General features: G+C 41.2%; 1 protein-coding gene across 1 annotated transcript in view; it reads left to right on the plus strand.

Moving 5' to 3' along the window:
• DIAPH3 (diaphanous related formin 3) overlaps positions 1–18,507 on the plus strand; it is a gene marked incomplete at its 5' end in the record, with an annotated part of 111,965 nt that overhangs the window by 63,325 nt on the left and 30,133 nt on the right. Inside the window, 11 exons of the mRNA XM_081326410.1 lie at positions 757–831; positions 925–994; positions 4,213–4,349; positions 6,253–6,358; positions 6,739–6,849; positions 7,110–7,228; positions 8,188–8,304; positions 11,038–11,156; positions 11,894–11,958; positions 14,148–14,252; positions 17,919–18,215. Coding sequence (XP_081182536.1) covers positions 757–831; positions 925–994; positions 4,213–4,349; positions 6,253–6,358; positions 6,739–6,849; positions 7,110–7,228; positions 8,188–8,304; positions 11,038–11,156; positions 11,894–11,958; positions 14,148–14,252; positions 17,919–18,215 — 1,321 coding nt within the window. The remainder of the gene's footprint in view (positions 1–756; positions 832–924; positions 995–4,212; positions 4,350–6,252; positions 6,359–6,738; positions 6,850–7,109; positions 7,229–8,187; positions 8,305–11,037; positions 11,157–11,893; positions 11,959–14,147; positions 14,253–17,918; positions 18,216–18,507) is intronic.

The following is an 18,507-nucleotide window of genomic DNA, read 5'->3' on the forward strand; positions in this document are numbered from 1 at the left end:
CCAAAGCACCCGAAGGCAGGACAAGAAGCAATGGATGGAAACTAATCAAGGAGAGAAACAACCTAGAACTAAGGAGAAATTTCCTGACAGTGAGAACAATTAACCAGTGGAACAACCTGCCTCCAGAAGTTGTGAATGCTCCAACACTGGAAGTTTTTAAGAAGAGACTGGACAGCCATTTATCTGAAATGGTATAGGGTTTCCTGCTTGAGCAGGGAGTTGAACTAGATAACCTGCAAGATCCCTTCCCACGTTGTTTTTATTATTACACACACACACACACACACACACACACACACACACACACACACACACAATAGAATATATGAAGTCTAACATGCTTCTTCCGATTTATCTTCTGTTATGAAATATGATACTAAACACCAAGGCACCCAAAGAGTTGCCAGTTTTATAAAGATGTATATTACATTAGAGGGACACGGTGGCTCAGTGGGTTAGGACGCTGAGCTTGTTGATCAGATGGTCGGCAGTTTGGCAGGTCGAATCCCGAGTTGGAAATGACTAGCATATATGTGCGGGGGAAACTTTACCTATATTACATTATCATGGATATCATATCCATCTCCAAGACTCCCATAGGTTACAGAAACTAAACGGCATAGCCAGGAACTGAAGAATTTGGGCATTGATATTCTATTTCACCAATGTAGTTATTGACTTGGATCCGTTTATTATCAATGCCAAAAATTAACATAAAGATTTGTCTGTTTTTTTTTTAAATTTATTTTTTTGCAGCTGGGTTGAGAACTTCGGACAGGAAGGACTCGGATTATTATTGGACATCTTGGAAAAACTGGTCGAAAGCAAGCAGTAAGTCTTCTAAACAAGTCTGTAATTCTCAGAACGAACGGACAGTAAACCAGCCTGTTATAATTTTTGTCTCTTTATCTCCTTTCTGTTCAGACCGGATAAACTTCTCAAGAAAACACAGCATAAGATAATTCAGTGCTTAAGAGCTTTCATGAACAACAAGGTCAGTACCCTCATCGGCTTAGTTGAAGTTGAAGTTTGCAATAGTGGCGAATATGAACACACACAGGCAGTGCTTGACTTGCAGTGGTTGTTCAGTGATCGTTTGAAGTTACAGCGGCAATGAAAAAATTCTCTTGTCATCCAGGTTGTGGTTGTCGCAAATGTGCTTTTTTCAGAAGGCAACTGGACTTTCTTGTTTTTTTCTTTGAAGGCATTTCGCTTCTCCTCCAAGAAGCTTCTTCAGCTCTGACTGGATGGTGGGGAATGGATGGATTTATATTCCTTGCAGACAGCTGGTCATTTGCATTCTTTTAGCGAGTCGTTGAGGCCACTTGGAAGTTTGTCTGTGTCCTCAGGGTCACCTGAGTGGTGCAAATGGGTGTGGAGCCTTCTTGGAGCTGCTGAAGGGATTGTGTTGTAGACTGAAGATCGATGATGTCATATCCCTCCCTTTGTGTTGAGGGAGGGCTGTTCAATTTTGACCTAGATGGCCTCTTTGACCCTGTTATTCTGTATTCTGTAGTTACCTTGAAGTAAAAGATCGTCATAACATTCACACGACCGTTCTTGATTTATCCAGTCTCTGGATCTAATCGGGAATCATGGTATGTATCACGATTGTACCAAATTGTAAAGTGTGACACAGGCATTCTCCTCCTCTTTTCAACCCGATGATTCTTTCAGAGAGTCATTGAGGCCACTTGGAGGTTTTAGCTGTGTCCTCTCTCCAAAAGGAGGCAAATGACCAGCTGTCTGCAAGGAGTATAAATCCTTCCATTCCCCACCATCCAGTCAGAGCTGAAGAAGCTTCTTGGAGGAGAAGCGAAATGCCTTCAAAGAAAAACAACAACAAGGAAGTCCAGTTGCCTCCTGGAAAAGTACCTTTGGGGTGACTTATGACCGTTTTTCACCCTTAGCACCATTGCAGCATCTTCATGGATAGGTGAACAGGCTCATGTGATCTCTTTTTGCTATCGTTCCGACAGTCAAGTGAGGAAGCCCGGGGCACTTTTAACAACTGTGTTACTAACTTAACAACTGCAGTGATTCCCTTAACAACTATGGCAAGAAAGGTCATAAAGTGTGTGTGGCGGGGGGAGAGCTCACATCACAACCGTCTCGCTTAGCAAAAGATATTTTGGGCTCAATTGTGGTAAGTCCAGGGCTACCTGTAGGTAAACTCAGTGACGTTTGTGAGATAGGCATAAAACTTTACAGCTTCTTGGGCCAGCTTCATAGCTGAGAGATTTGCTAGTCATGGGAAGAATTAAGATTTCGGGAAGGTTACCTCTTAGGAGAGGGCAGAAAAGGTAGTAGAAACCATTTCTTTCTTCTGCCTACCAGCGGTATTGTTCTTGTGCATCTGACCTTTAACGAAATGGTTCCTCAGCTGGCTGAAGAATTCTGGGAGTTGAAGTCCACAAGTCTTAAAACTGCCAAGTTTGAAGACCCCTGTTATATTTGGTTTGCGATTTTTCGGCTCAAATTTATTCTACTTTGAGAACCCAATCTGTCAATGGTGCAGGAGGGCATATCTATCTATCAATCTATATCTATCTCTGTCTCTCCACCCTCCTGTCTGTCTGTCTGTCTGTCTATATATGTATATGTTAGGACGCTGAGCTTGTCGATCAGATGGTCGGCAGTTTGGCGGGTCGAATCCCGAGTGCCGTGTAACAGAGTGAGCGCCTGTTACTCATCCCAGCTTCTGCCAACCTAGCAGTTCAAAAGCACGTAAAAATGCAAGTAGAAAAATAGGGACTACTACAGTGGGAAGGGAACAGCGTTCCGTGTGCCTTTGGCATCTAGTCATGCTGGCCACATGACCATGGAGTCGTCCTCTGACAAGCGCTGGCTCTTCGGTTTTGAAACGGAGATGAGCACCGGCCCCTAGAGTCGGAAACGACTAGCACGCATGTGTGGGGGAACCTTTACCTTTACCTTATATATATCTATATCCGTCTATGTCTATCTCTATCTCTATCTCTATACCTATCTATGTATATATCTATATATGTATATCTGCATATGTATATCTGTTTATGTCTATTTCTATCTATCTATATCAATACCTACCTATCTATATATGTACATGTATATGTATATATCTTTATCTATCTATGTAGGTAGATAGAGATAGATAGATAGATAGATAGATAGATAGATAGATAGATAGATAGATAGATAGATAGATAGATATTCAAATCCCAGTCAGATTCTGTATCTGTGAGATCTCGTTATTCCCATAATAGGATTTATGCCGGGTTTAAGAGCAATAGAAGATAAAGCAGGTTTTTTTTCCAGCCGTGTCATTTCAGCATTCTTCCTTGAAGTTCCCCAAATGCTATGTAAACATGGTGTTTCTGAAAGGATAGCTCCATGTGCTGGTAGAGACAGCTGTTGAGGCATATGAAAACAAGGCCAGACCCGATGTGAAATGGGCAGGTTGTGACGTATTAAATCTTAGCGGTTGTTTAGGAATTGACAGAAGGAGATTAGTTCACCTGGTTCTGATTGCAAAATAATGATAATGAAACGATGCTTGATGAATGTGTAATATTGGCAAATTGTTAAAACGTGGAAGAATTTGCTTTTTAATCCCTTTCTTTTTTTCCCCTGGGAAAATATTCCTGAATGCTGACTGTCACTCGACATAGACATTGATTGGGATAATATTCTGAGGGTCATCTCGGCAAGGCACCGGTTTAAATTTTGTGTTCCCTTGCGTGTTGCTTCAAAATGGAGTCTCTCTATTTATGGCTCAAGGATCAACAGTATACATCCAAGTGAGAGGACAAGGAGGAAAACTGACTAAATAAAAGGAAAAGTATTTAAGTCAGCCTCAACTTGTGATACGGCTAACAAATTGTCCCAAGGGTGCTTTTTTTCCCCCCACGAGGCAACTGGACTTTCTTGTTTTTCTTTGAAGACATTTTGCTCCTCATCCAAGAAGCTTCTTCAGCTCATGAAAAGGCCAAGTTGCCTCGTGAAAAAGCACCTTTGGGATAGCTGTGACCTGGATGACTGAGAATCTCCATAGACATAGTTGACATTGCTGGTTTTTTTGTGGAAGCGCCTTTGAAACTCTTCCCAATTTTGTAGAATTTCAGAGATTTTTCTGGAAGGGTATCTGAAAATGCAACAGCCTGCATATACAGTATGCATCTTGTTAACAATCACCTTCCGCCTCCTGTTAATTTTTACCCCTTGACCCTTTAGTACGGTTTGGAGAGAATAATGAGCGAAGAAAGGAGTTTTTCACTACTGGCTAAAACAATTGATCCCAAACAAATCAACATGATGACGGACGCAGTTAAACTTCTCTCTGCCATATGCATTATCGGTGATGAAAACATGTAAGTGCAACTGTCCGGCTACGAAGAATGTTTACGTAGCGGCGTCCATTTTTCTTCTTAGCTTGCCTACAGACTTGGGGGGGGGGAGGGGAGGGAAGAATGGAATGCAGGCTTCAGACATCGGGCTTCCGAGCCGTGAGAATCAAGGTCATCCAAGAACTTATTTCCTGAGAACTGAAACATTCTCTCATAACCATTTTTGGACACCTTATTGGACAATGGGATCTGCACTAATGGGGGAGGAAGGGAGATTCTAAGCCCGTGGGGGCGAACCTATGGCATGCGTGCCACAGGTAGCACGCAGAGCCCTCTCTGTGGGCACACGTGCCATCGCCCCAGCCCTAGGCCTTCAACTGGGTTTTATAAAACCTTTTCACTTCAGGCCTCCGCCGCTGTGTGAAAAAAAAAAGGTTCAATCAATTTCTTGGGGGAAAAAAAGGATCTCGCAAAGTTGGAATTGATCGATTGAACTTTTTAGTCCCACCCAGTCTGCTGTTACCACCACAGCCACGTCCACCCAATGAGTCACACCCACCCAATGGGCCATGCCCACCCGGCACCCAACGATAACATAAGTGGGTTTTGGGTTGCAGTTTGGGCACTCGGTCTCTAAAAGGTTCACCATCACTGTTCTAAGCTTTAAGATACTGATTTAGATGCCAGAGCTAGTTTTCCATTCATCTGTGCGGATATGCTGAGCTCAATAAAGTTTTGCATCAGAGATTGGAATGTCTCAGCTCTGCTTACTTCGTCGGGATCATCGGTCGGTAACCTGAACAGTAACGTTGCCCCAGTTTCTTGCCCCAGTTGTTAAAGGGAATCACTGCAGTTTTTAAATTAGTAACGCAGTTAAGTGAATCTGGCTTTCCCCATTGATTCTGCTCGTCGGAAGATTGCAAAAGGTGATGATATGACCCAGCGCACCGCAACCGTCACAAATACGAACCACTTGGGCCAAGTGTCCGAATTTTGATCACAGGACCTCAGTCGTTAAGTGTGAAAAATGGGCACAAGTCCCTTTCTTCAATGTTGTTGCAACGTTGAGTGGGCACTAAATGAGCGGTGGTACGTTGAGGACTATCTGTCTTAAACACAGCTGGATATGTTGCATGACGAACTCCAAGGGCCCATCAATAACCCTACATACTTTTAGTTGGGGTTGTCCAGGCCTCCAGAAGGTTGGTGTCAAAGTAGAAATCGTGTTTTTTTGGCAGATGCTTTGCTTTGTGATCCAGTCAGGATTTTCCAGCACAACTGTTCCGTGGTGGGAATTTTCTTGCAGGATGTATAGCCTGTGTAGAATGTGAACTCCGCTGTGAATGGTTGGTAATTGGGGTTTTCTGGGAAATATTGCTTGGTGTTTTGTTTCAAGTCCCTTGAAATAAAGGTATTTAAGATGTGAGACTGAAGTATGCAGATCTGTTTAGTTTAATAATCCTTCCTTCCTTCCTTCCTTCCTTCCTTCCTTCCTTCCTTCCTTCCTTCCTTCCTTCCTTCTTTCTCTTTTCCTTCCTTCCTTCCTTCCTTCCTTCCTTCCTTCCTTCCTTCCTTCCTTCCTTCCTTCCTTCTCTTTCCTTCCTTCCTTCCTTCTTTCTCTTTTCCTTCCTTCCTTCCTTCCTTCCTTCCTTCCTTCCTTCCTTCCTTCTCTTTTCCTTCCTTCCTTCCTTCTTTCTCTTTTCCTTCCTTCCTTCCTTCCTTCCTTCCTTCCTTCCTTCCTTCCTTCCTTCCTTCTCTTTTCCTTCCTTCCTTCCTTCTTTCTCTTTTCCTTCTTCCTTCCTTCCTTCCTTCTTTCTCTCTTCCTTCCTTCCTTCTTCCTTCCTTCCTTCCTTCCTTCCTTCCTTCCTTCCTTCCTTCCTTCCTTCCTTCCTTCCTTCCTTCCTTCCTTCTTTCCTTCCTTCCACAGCCTGGAAAAAATTTTGAAAGCCTTGACTACAGCAGCAGAAGACAGAGGTATTGACCGATTTGGCCCCATTCTGAACGGTCTTGAGGAGAATTCAGTCCATCTGCAAGTAAGCGATGCTTTTTTGTGGTGACCTAGAAAGACTTAATTCCTCCTGATTACCTAAAAGAAATACAATGGCCCAATACTCCAATTTTAACCCATAAAGTTTTTTTAACTGTAATTTCATATTGCAACTGAATACTTTATTTTGTTTTAAGTAAAGAAGAACGCGCTGGAAATTATATTTATCCAGCATTTGTAACAACCTAACATCAGTTAAATTCATAAGATAAAAATTTGAGTATGTTCAATTATCACTTCGAAATCGCTTAGAGAGGGCTACAGAGCATTATGTAGTAGTATATAAGTCTTAATGCTAGTGCAGCAAATCAATGAAGGCCAGGTAAGTCCTGCAGATTAAAGAGGGGTTTTTTTTGCATTTTGTAGATAGCTTGTATGCAGTTCATCAATGCTCTGGTTACAACTCCTGACGAATTGGACTTCAGACTCCACATTCGGAATGAATTTATGCGTTGTGGATTAAAAGAGCGTCTGCCGGTAAGTATGTGTATGTGTGAATTAATATTTAAATTAGAAAATTGCAGTGAGAAGAAGTGTGAAATGCCTCATGGACTTTTTTTTTTTAAAAATTAAGACAGAACAAACTGCCTCCTCTAAAAATTGTTTCACAAAGTACATATTTGAATAGCATAAATTTCCCCAAAATGGTTAGCTTTGGATACATGCATTTTGTTCAAAATAACTCACTTTAACATGCAGTTATTAATTACACTACTGTTGGTGCTTTCCCACTGCAGCTGCTGAGATGCATGAGGAATGAAGCTTTGGATATCCAGCTGAAAGTGTTCAGTGAACACAAAGAAGAAGATATGATTGAATTTTCTCACCGTTTGGATGATATCAGATCAGAATTTGAATATCCTTTTTTTAAAAAAATGGAAATTTGTAATCAGTTAAACCAGAGGTCTCCAGCCTACAGGCTGCGGCCCGCTACAGGCCCGTGGCCTCTTGGCCACCGGGTCACGTGAATAGCTTGGCAGTGCACATGCTCAAACCCCCCCCCCCATGCCACCATTACATGAGTGTTGTGTGGCCGGGAGCATTGCCATGAACCTCGCATGGGGGGGCGGAGCATGGCGAGCGGCAGGTGGGCGACGGCACGCCACACACAGTGGGTGACATTGCCACCACATTGCCGCAAGAGGCAGGCAGCTGGCGGCGAGATCTTCATGCCGACGGTGGCATCGCTGTGGGCCGTGGCAGAAGTCTCATGCAGGGTGGTGGTGTGATCCTTGCGCCGGTGGTAGCCTCACCGTGAGCCTGGCGGTAGCGCTGCCACAACCCTCAGAAATCGCATGCTCGCAGCCCCTTTTGCGTGGTGTCCATGCTCATGGCCTGTTTGTCCGTGTGCGTGCACTTGTGGCCAGATTCATGTTTGTGCATGTGCGCGTAAGGCGCCTGCCCCTCCTCCCACCAGGCCACTCATCCAAAAGATTGGAGAACTCTGAATTAAACCGGTCTTGGTAGCCAGCATCCAAACAGTGATACTGTTTGTTGATTCTTAGTTGACTCTGTCGACACTGTCAAACTAAAATTTAGCGATTCTCGTGTTGTAAGAGTTAAAAGGAGAGGATCGTGGATGTACTGTAAGAAGTGCTATGTTGTTCCAAGAAGTTCTGGAACAAAATCAGTTTGTGGCAGATGACTCATTTTGTGTCCAAAACATAAATCATTTTTCCTCGCCAACTTAAATTTTAAAATGTTGCATAACTTCTACAAATATATATATATAAATATATATAAATTCATCTCAGAAAGAATAACTAGTCTGCAATGTACAATCCACTTGAAATATTTTATCCTTAATTTGATTACTGATGCAAATGATGTTTTTAATTTAGTGTGGAATAGCGTTAAGGACACGAGTGCGGAAAACTGCTTCCTTTCTATACTGCAACACCTCTTGCTGATACGAAATGATAATTTTATACGGTAAGAAAAACAATCGTACGGTATGAAAAGTTGCTGAAGCTCCTATCTGGACATTGGTTACGAAGTATCAAGTGTTTTGCAACCTGTTGCACATTTTTTTATCACAGTCTCTTAGTTTCATAGAAGGCCTTCAAATAAATCTGAACTTAGAAGTATGCAACATCTGTCAAGTCAGAGGTGGCAGGTCAAGAAGGCCAACCTAATTTGCGTGAAAATTTCTGATTCTTTAAGAGCTGACATGTCCCTAAAAACCTCGTAAGCTCCTCAAAACGTAGAAATAGGTCTTCAGTTGTTACATTTATTCAGTGGAGTCACAAGAAAGATGTGGGTGTATTTGACCTCTGGATTTAACTTTGGTCTTGGCCTCAAAAATGAAATCACCATAACGAGGAAAAACTTTCCTGTTTAAAGGCTGCTTTGCTGTGTTATGATACTGAGCTGTTTTTTTTTCATAATTTAGGTTTGGTACAAATAAATAATTGTGGTTAGTTTGCTTAATGGCTAATACAACCTTAGCTATGGTTTTGAGAAAGAGACTTTCGTGTTGGGACCAAACTGATTTTCTGGAAATAGCCTCTGCTGTTGTTACGCAAATTACACGGGTAGGTAGTTGGAATAAAACGCTGACATTTTTGCGTAGGTGTTATAATAGGCGAGTGCTGTAAAGCTCTGCACTTTGATTAGTGGCATCTAGCTTTACTCCACCTTCTTGAATAATAATAATAATAAAAAACCTTACCGAGGGGGACTTCGGGCCAGTTATTCCGCCAAATTACCTTGCAAGATCGTCATTACGGAGTAACACTGCAAGAGAATCCAGCCTAGGTCATCTTTTTAGTTCACAGAGAAAAGGCAGGCTATTTAAATGCACCGGTATATAAAGCAGCAAGAACGCCGGGAAAGTCTAAAAACAGCTTGCTATTCAGAGGTATAAAATCTTGATCGAGATTGCCAGTTGCTGCTTGCTGAGTTTGAAACATTTCCGTTAAACGTGTTTATCACACAGATGCTCGGGGGTGCCCGAAGACCGACTGCATATTTCTTTCCTTGGTTTGTTTTGCCTTCCCCACCCCCTTTTTATTTTTTCAAGTGCTTTCTCTGCAGAGTTATTTAGCCGATATCAAACCTCGCGTGGCAGAAGTTGCATAATATATATTTTTTTATTAAAGAGTTTTACAAAAAAAAGATTTTACAATACATCCCCAAAAACCACCCACCCCAAACCACCCCTCTTCCCCCCCCCACTTCCCAGAGCTGAATACAGGGTTATAGTTATAATAATCATATTCTAACTAAAGATTATCCATAATATAAAATTAACCAAATTCATAATGTGCTTTAACTCCCCTTTAACATAGATACATACAAAGTACTAACACTAAAATTAATAACAATATCCCTCTAAAATCTACTCATAAGCTAAATGGAACTTTTTAGTCCCATATTTATTCTGAATATAATCTATCCATCTCCTCCAAACTGAAATATATCTTTCTTGTGAATGATCCTTCAAATCCGTTGCATAATATTGTGGGGAGAAATGTGTAAAGAAACAGAGGTGTTTTTTTTTTTATACAAGAACCGTTTGAAATTCTTCTAACTTAACTTTGTGGGATAAGTGTGAGGTAAAGGCTTGCGAAGCAAGTCTCGAAATCAGTAGGTTTTTAGCCTGGCAAAAATAAACAGAAGCAGAAAGAAGCCTACCAAATAAAGAGAGAAAATGGTGCATGGAATAAACAAAAGAGAGTAGGAAATATAAAAATTAGGTCTTAAACTTTGAGCCACCAGTGGAGCGTTTGTTAGTTGCAAAATCCTCTCGCGCACATTTCTTTCTACGTGGCACAAAAGGTTCAGCTATTGAAATTAAGTGACTGGCCACGATGTCTTCTCTGGCCCCTTGCTTTTGCCTGTTGTGGCGAAACTTCACTCCCCCACCCCAGACAATTAAAGGTTTTTCTGCAAAGTGTAATCTTGCCGTACACAGCCCTTAATAAGAGCAACCCAACGGTCTATCTCGCTGTGTTTCAAAACTGGGCAGCCTTAAGATGGGTGTGGACTTCAGTTCCCAGAATTCTGAGCATTGGGAATCCATACATCTTGAAATAGCCAAATTTGGGAAGGGAAAAAAAATAAAAATCTTTCTAACGCAGCATCCTGTTTTGAACGGTGGCTGGGCTAGGTGCCTAAGGACCTCCCAAGAAAACAGAGTTGCATTGGAGGCAGCTCTGCTACTACTGATGTCCATTTCTATAATCCTTTTACATAGGGCAGGGGTAAGCAACCTTGGCTCTTTTATGACTCGTGGACTTCAACTCCCAGAATTCCTGAGCCAGCATAGTTGGCTCAGGAATTCTGGGAGTTGAAGTCCACGAGTCATAAAAGAGCCAAGGTTGCCTACCCCTGACATAGGGCATAAGAGAAATTTCCTGCCTGTCTCCTACTGAAAGGTGCCTGTCAGATTTTGTAGACGCTTTATCAAGAGATAGGATGGATCATGGCTTTTGCAAACCTCCATCCTGCTTAAGAACGGGTCCCAGTTTCCGAGACATATTTCGTTATTGTGTAAGTTCTCCAGCTAATGTTAGCCACGGTTCAGTCTTGACGAGACTGACAGAAGTCTTAAATCCTAGCTCAGGTCAACGTTGAAGCGTGAATATGTTGCGCTGCATTAAAAGCAGTATCAGCCCAGAAGCGTAAAATTAAAATACACAACTGTTCTTATCATTTCTTTAGACCTTTGTATTTCAAGTTAATCGAAGAGTGCGTTTCACAGGTGGTCTTACATCGAAGTGGTCTGGACCCAGATTTTAGTTATCGAAAAAGGCTGGATGTAAATTTCAGCCACATATTGGGTAGGTATTCATATTCCATATTTATACTCATACGAGAGATCACTTTTTTTAAAAAAAATGAGTTACTACACAGATTTCACAGAGACTGTTATTATTGTATGCCACACGTCAGATGGGAAGCTGTATAAATGTGATAAATGGATGGATGAATGACTGGTTCCAGAAATTAAATTCAGGAAGTGTTCTGTAATGATGTATATTTGTTTTTGCCAGTTATATACATACATACAGTTTATGTGTGTGTGTGCGTGCGCACGTGTGGGTATACATGTACATATACACATGCTTGGTAATAAGCAACAAAACTTTTTTTTCTGATTGGTTTAGTTGCATACTTGCAATATATGTTTTCGTGATCCTGACACGCTTACAAATAGCAGTTCCTTGAGTATCTTTTCAAAATCAATAATGTAATTGCTGAACATCTCGGATACCTATGAAGAAAATGCTTTCAAACTGGATTGTATTCTGGATTGTATCTTTTAAACTGTTTTATGAAAAGTTTAGTCATTGCCGTTTGAAGCTAGCAGCGTAGCTGTCAATTTTTTTTCCTTGTTTCTACTTAAATAATTAGGAGATAAATATGCATGTTTCTTGACACACTACTGGACAGATTTGCTTGATGTTAGGGTTGGGTACAAATTGACATAAATTTTACTCTTGCTATTGACTGTTCTCTGAGATGGGCTAGTCAGTAAAAGCTATCCAAAAGATTTATATAGGCTATTTTCTGCTAGATATCTGTATTGAACAGAAGAAAATGGAGGAACTTGAAGGAAAAGCTTCAGAATTCTTGAAAAAGGTAATTTTTAGAGAAGTTTTATTCTCAGACCTTCCTATTATAATGTCCAAATGTCTTGTAATCTCTGAGACCTAAAATAAAGTGTTCTGAACCAGCCAACTACCGGCCTTGTAATAAGGCAAACCCCTGTTCAAGCAGTAGAGACTGGAGAGCGTCTGAGGTTGCAAAGCGTCTGCCAAGTTTAATTCACAAGCAAAACAACAGAACAAGAAACAAAAACACTGGAACTTGAATCCTCAAGCGGAAGGGTTGCTTTCAGCAACCAGCCCCTCCCCAAACACTCCTTTTATTTAGAGTTCAGGGCGTGGTCTCCCTGTGCCTCCTCCCGAGGAGTCCCACAGCCTTTCTTTGTTTGTTCCTGCTCGACTGCCTCCTGCGTCGGGCGTCCTTGAACAGGGCCAGCTGTGGGTCATCATCCTCCGCACTATCGGGCTCACGCAGCTGAGAAGAGGGCCCCGGCTGAGGGCTCTGCGAAGCCTCCAAGCCATCATCAGCCAGTTCGTCTTCCACACCCTCTTCCTCCCCCTCATCTGAGTCATCCGATACATCTGAACCGGCTGCCGGACCCACCGGCTGGCCCTGAGTCATAACACTAAGTCATTTTACAAGAGACAAGATAACAAAAATAAAGATTTGCGATTTTAGCTTTAATTTAAAACCTAGCTGCGTGATCGAAAATGGTGGCCTCTTCCCCTCTACCCCTTTACTAAAACATAACCATTGGAAAGGAGTTTGGTAGTGAAATGTTACTGCAGCTCTGATCCACAGCTGGAGGCTATAGTTGCTTTTCAGCTAAATTAACAGAGATTGATCGAACCGTTTTATTATGCTTTTCTAATCCTTAATTGTTGTATCCTGGAGTGCGCATTTATCAGTTACACAGTGTTTGTACGTCCTCTTCTTATTGTTTTCGTCTTCCACTTTCTTTGATGCAAAATAAACGGACGTCGGTAGGATGAGGAAAAGAAAAATATGGAGGAAATCTTTCGAGAAATTTCTCTAAGGGGGAAAAAAACCCCACCCCACGAAGGATCAGTTTCTTAGTTCTCCCAAATCCTGGAATGAGAATCTGTGGCCCTTCCTTGATTACTAAACTACAGCTCTCTATTTTTCACAGCCACGTTGCACCAATTTACGTTGAATTTATGTACAGTCAGAAAATGAAGTAGGTGTGAAAAAGCCAAAGGCACTTGCTATTCTACAGTAGAACCTGTTGCAAGAGAAATTGGATTTCTTACTAGAATTGTTAGGCTACATCAAGCAAACCTACAATGGACAGGCCCATCGTTTTTGGCCATTGTTGGGAGGTTTGGCAGCTTGCCTTGGAGAGCTTCCCAACGAGCGGCAAAAACAACTGTGGCAACATGTCTCTACTTACTGTACACCCTTTTAACTGAGTAGAGATCAATTTAAAATTGGACAAGCAGTTTACCATCTCTACATAAGATGTGTTCTTTGTGGAATACTTATGGCTGTTGGCTAGCCTTTGCCCAGATTCATTTGAAATTTAAGGATAAGAAGACGTGGCCGATGTGGCTAATTTTGGAGGTTTTCACACATTGCATTTGTCTTCTAGTGAAGGAGAAAACCATAAAACCCACAGGTTGCCTAATATCACTTGGTTGTTTTTTAATGTACACTGAGAGCTTAAGCACCGAGGACAAATTCCTTGTCTGTCCAATCACACTTGGCCAACAAAGAATTCTCTTCTCTTCTAAAGAATTTGGATAGTGCAAAGACTAGGAGATGCCAGTTTCTGACCTAATAAAACTGGTTTCATTTAAAGAAGTGGTGGACAGCATTTGAAATAACAACTTATGGGTGAGATGAACTTAGTCTTGAATCCAGTGGATTGATTTGTTGAAAAATATCCACGGATCAAGAGTCTATCTTCACAGGAACCTGGAACCGATGTAACAGTTTCTCCTGCGTAGACACCAGTAATGGAGTTTTAAGGGGGAAAAAATAAATGAAAATCAATGTACTTGTCAAGAGCCAAGCCGAGTCTAATCCATCTCACTCCCTCGTTTTGAAATAAAAATGAGTTTGATATTTCATATCTCCCTGGAGCCACTTCATATTGCATAATATGCAAATCTTAAGTATGACAGCATGAAAATACTCGGGGCAGTGAACAATTTACACTTGTAAATTTAACGATGCACAGCGCCTTTTCATTTTTGTTCCAGTTTGAAAACGAGTTTGTAGCTCATCAAGAGACAAAGGCACAGCTTCAGAAGACTGAAGAAAAGCTTAGTCTCCTTGATGGAGAGAGAAAACCTTACAAAAATGAGGTAAAAAAAAAGAATCTGCCTTCACAAGTTGCTGTTTATGCAGTTAAAATAATCAGCAACAAGCTCATGTGCGATGCTACCACATTAATATATAAAAAACCCAATAAGACTTTGACTCTCTGCTTTGTCATTTCTGAATAAGAAAGACATGGGACCGTTTTTCCTGTTCTTTTTTGGTCTCCATCTTGGTAGGAAGTGGTGGTTCTTTTGAAGATGTGGCGATGATGCCGTGACACTTGAAATACAGTTGTAGAATAGTAGAAATGGGAAGGAAGGGACAACTCCTGTTTTGGTGCCTACATTTTTATAGGCAGGTAGATAATGGCACATAGTATTTCACGTATATCAATGTCTACAAACCTACTCGGTCTTTAAAAGGGACTATATTAATTTAGTGGCTTATCATCATGCAATGCACATGTTAATTACCAGCTGGTAATTATCAGTAGTGAGAGTTAGTGCCTCTGTTCTTGTGATCTCCCTCAACGCACCTCCCTGGCCATTATGTAACAAAATACTTGTTGGGATTGTCCCCAGGAAGGATAATGCTCTTTTATTTTAAAGTATTTCCAAGTTGCTTGGTATCCGCATCTTTCTTTTTCTTATCCTTCCTTCCTTCCTTCCTTCCTTCCTTCCTTCCTTCCTTCCTCCCTCCCTCCCTCCCTCCCTCCCTCCCTCCCTCCCTCCCTTTTCTCATCTTTCCACCTTCCTCCCTCTCTCCCTTCCTTCCCCCCTCCCTCCTTCCTCCCTTTTCTCATCTTTCCACCCTCCTTCCCTTCCTTCCCTCCTTTTCTCAACTTTTCACCCTCCCTCTCTTCCTCCCTCCCTCCCTTTTCTCATCTTCCTTCCTTCCCTCCCTCCCTCCCTCCCTCCCTCCCTCCCTCCCTTCCTTCCTTCCTTCCTTCCTTCCTTCCTTCCTTCCTTCCTTCCTTCCTTCTTGGTCTGCTAAAAATCCCATCTCATTAGTTAGCTATTTCAAATGAATTACAGGTAGTCCTTGACTTAGTACCACAATTGACCTCAAAACACACGCTTTTCCTTCCAAGGTAGAAAAAGCTGTTAAGTGGATTTTGCACCATGTTACAACATTTCTTGCCATTGCTGGTAAATAAGTCACTGCAGTCATTACGTTAGTAACACCGTTGTTAAATGAATCTGGTTTCCCCCTTTGATTTTGCTGGCCAGAAGGATGCCAAAGGGGATTACATGACCCCAGGACACTGCAACCGTCATAAATATGAGCCAGTTGCCAAGCCTCTGGATTTTGATCTCGTGACCCTGGGGATGATACAACAGTCGTAGCTGTGAAAAACAGTCATAAGTCACTTTTTAAAAGCGCCGTTGTAGCTTTGAACAGTCACTAAATGAACAGTTGTAAGTTGACACTTGTGGTGGATGTTGTTTGTTAGTTTAGCTGATGTTTAGCTAATACATTTGGCCCACCTCTGGGATGTTGTCTGCTGTGGAAATGCAGATGCTATAGGCCCTGTAGTTAAACATGACATTTAAAAATAAAATAAAATAAAATCACATTGTACGTCAGGTTTGATCAGACAGAAGTGGCTACTGTGGTTATCAAGCAGTTCCTTGTGATTCAGGTCTTTCTTGAAACTAATATAACTTAACTTAGTTTATATATTAAAAGTTATAAAATAAATATGCTTATCTGTTGCTTTTCAGTGAACCAAACTAAACGGGTTAGCCATAAAACTTAAAATAATCATCACTTTCTTTTAAAAAGCAAGCTATGTAAAAAAGATGAAATAGACATACCGTCTCACCTTGGGGCAAGATAGTTCTTGACTATTCCTGCAGTACAATTTATTTAAGATATATATAGATTCATGTTCCCACTTACAAGAAAGAAAGAGAAAATAAACTCATAGAAACAGAATCAAGCAAATAAGGAATTTACAAATGTGCTAAAGTTTGTGGTTTTATCATATTCAGAACTGATTAGAAGTACCTTTAAGGTGTTTGATTCCAAAATTCACTGTTAAATTCAATGGACAATACAAATATCAAGATAACAAATAATACAGCAGTGATCACAAAATAAAGTCATAAAATTATAAACGATGTTGAATTATTTGTAAGAAAAAGTTAGACAATATATAACAAGGTGGTGGTCGACTTAACAACCACGAGCCCAAAATTTCTGTTTCTAAGCGAGACATTTGTTAAATGGGTTTTGCGCCATTTTATGATGTTTCTTGCCCTAGTTTTTAAGTGAATCACTGCAGTTGTTAAGTTAGTAACATGGTTGTTAAGTGGATCTGGCTTTCCCATTTGAGTTTGCTGGTGAGAAGGTCACAAAAGATCACATGACCCCCGGAATACGGCAACCGTCATAAATATGAGTCCATTGCCAAGTGTCTAAATTTTGATCATGTGACCCATTGGGATGCTGCAGTGGTCGTAAGTGAGCAATGCTCATAAGACGTGACGTCACGTGATGTTGCAAGACGTCTTGGGACTATTTTGCCATTACCGGCAATGGGGTGGGTGTGGCTTCCAGATGACGCATCCGGCCCACAGGCCGGCAGTTTGACAACCCTGCCCTAAACAGACTTGTAAGTCGAGGAAAATACGAAGGAGGGGAAAAAAAGAACATAAACATGAAAAACAATAAGAATCGTTAGAGTATTACAGTCTTAAAAACGACTTGCTTACAATTGATGCCTTTTTTATCCCATTTACACCCTGACGGTGGACTGAAACCAATATTTTAGGAAAGGTTTCTGGGTTCTGCTTTAATCCTTTCACCTAATTCAGTTTTTCTTTACCCTTAGAAAATGCCTTCTAAACATATAAATTTGTCTTGTCAGGTAATACACACACACACACACACATTACATATACATACATACATATACATACATACATATACACACACATAAACATGTTCTTAATTATTGTATTAAATTTTAAATTTGGGCATTATATTTAATTGTATTTTAACTTTTATATTCTGTTTTTTATATTTATTGCCCTGTACACCGCCCTGAGTCCTTCGGGAGAAGGGCGGTATAAAAATATAATAAATAAATAAATAAATGTGTGTGTTTGTGTGTGTGTGTGTGTGTTAACAAACTAAGTGAACACTGGGATGGAATAAGAAAACGGATACGTGACAACTCAAAGGAATACGGCTGGCCTCAACAAACAGACCGGTGACGCGCTCCATGAGCGGAGCGCAGAGACACCAACAGTATAAACGTGATCTCCCCACCCCAGCGTTTCCATCCTGACGACGTTGCCAGCTAGCCAACGAAAGCTTGATCTTTTAGCAATAAAAACTGTTTTAGTTTTTCTTATTCCATCCCAGTGTTCGCTTAGTTTGTTAATTTTAATATGCCTGGGAATTCGCATTTTTAATCTTATCAAGGAATATATATATACTGCTCAAAAAAAATAAAATAAAGGGAACACTTAAACAACACAATGTACTGTATTTAATAGTAGGATGTCTTATCTTGTGTTCCCTTTATTTTTTTGAGCAGTATATATTTACACACACACATACACGAGGGAGCCATTTTTGCTTGGATTTACCGATGGTGGAATTGATTGACCTCTGTCCTGTTTGTTTTGGCAGAAAGAGTGAGTACGCACTTACCAGACAAAGTCCTTGCATGACAAATACCAATGTTTTCTTCTTTTCAGAATGGCTCAGCCAACAGTTGTCCTCTGACATCTGTTGAAGGACCCACAGATGTGGTCCCATCACCAGGAGCTTCCACTGGAGCTATTCCTCCTCCACCTCCCCCACCTCCACTACCACCTGCCTTTGCTAGTGGATCGAAAAACCAACTTCCTGTTGGCGTTCCTCCACCCCCACCTCCGCTACTTGGATTACCTGGAGATCAACGCTCTCCTCCTCCTCAATTGCTGCCTTTCGGATTGAAACCTAAAAAAGAATTTAAGCCTGAAGTGACCATGAAAAGAATCAACTGGTCCAAGGTAAGGCAAGGAAGATTCCAGAAACAGTGCAGAGAAGAGCAACAAAGATGATTGGGGACTGGAGACTCAAAACACATGGAAGAATAGTTGCTGGAATTGGGTATGTCTAGTTTAATGAAAAGAAGGACTAGGGGTGACACGATAGCAGCCTTCCAATATCTCAGGGGCTGCCCCAAAGAAGAGGGAGTCAAGCTATTCTCCAAAGCACCTACGGGCAGGACAAGAAGCAACGGATGGAAACTAATCAAGGAGAGAAGCAGCCTAGAACTAAGGAGAAATTTCCTGACAGTGA

This window comes from Vipera berus (assembly GCF_964194415.1).
Source record: "Vipera berus genome assembly, chromosome: 4".
Taxonomy (NCBI): domain Eukaryota; kingdom Metazoa; phylum Chordata; class Lepidosauria; order Squamata; family Viperidae; genus Vipera; species Vipera berus.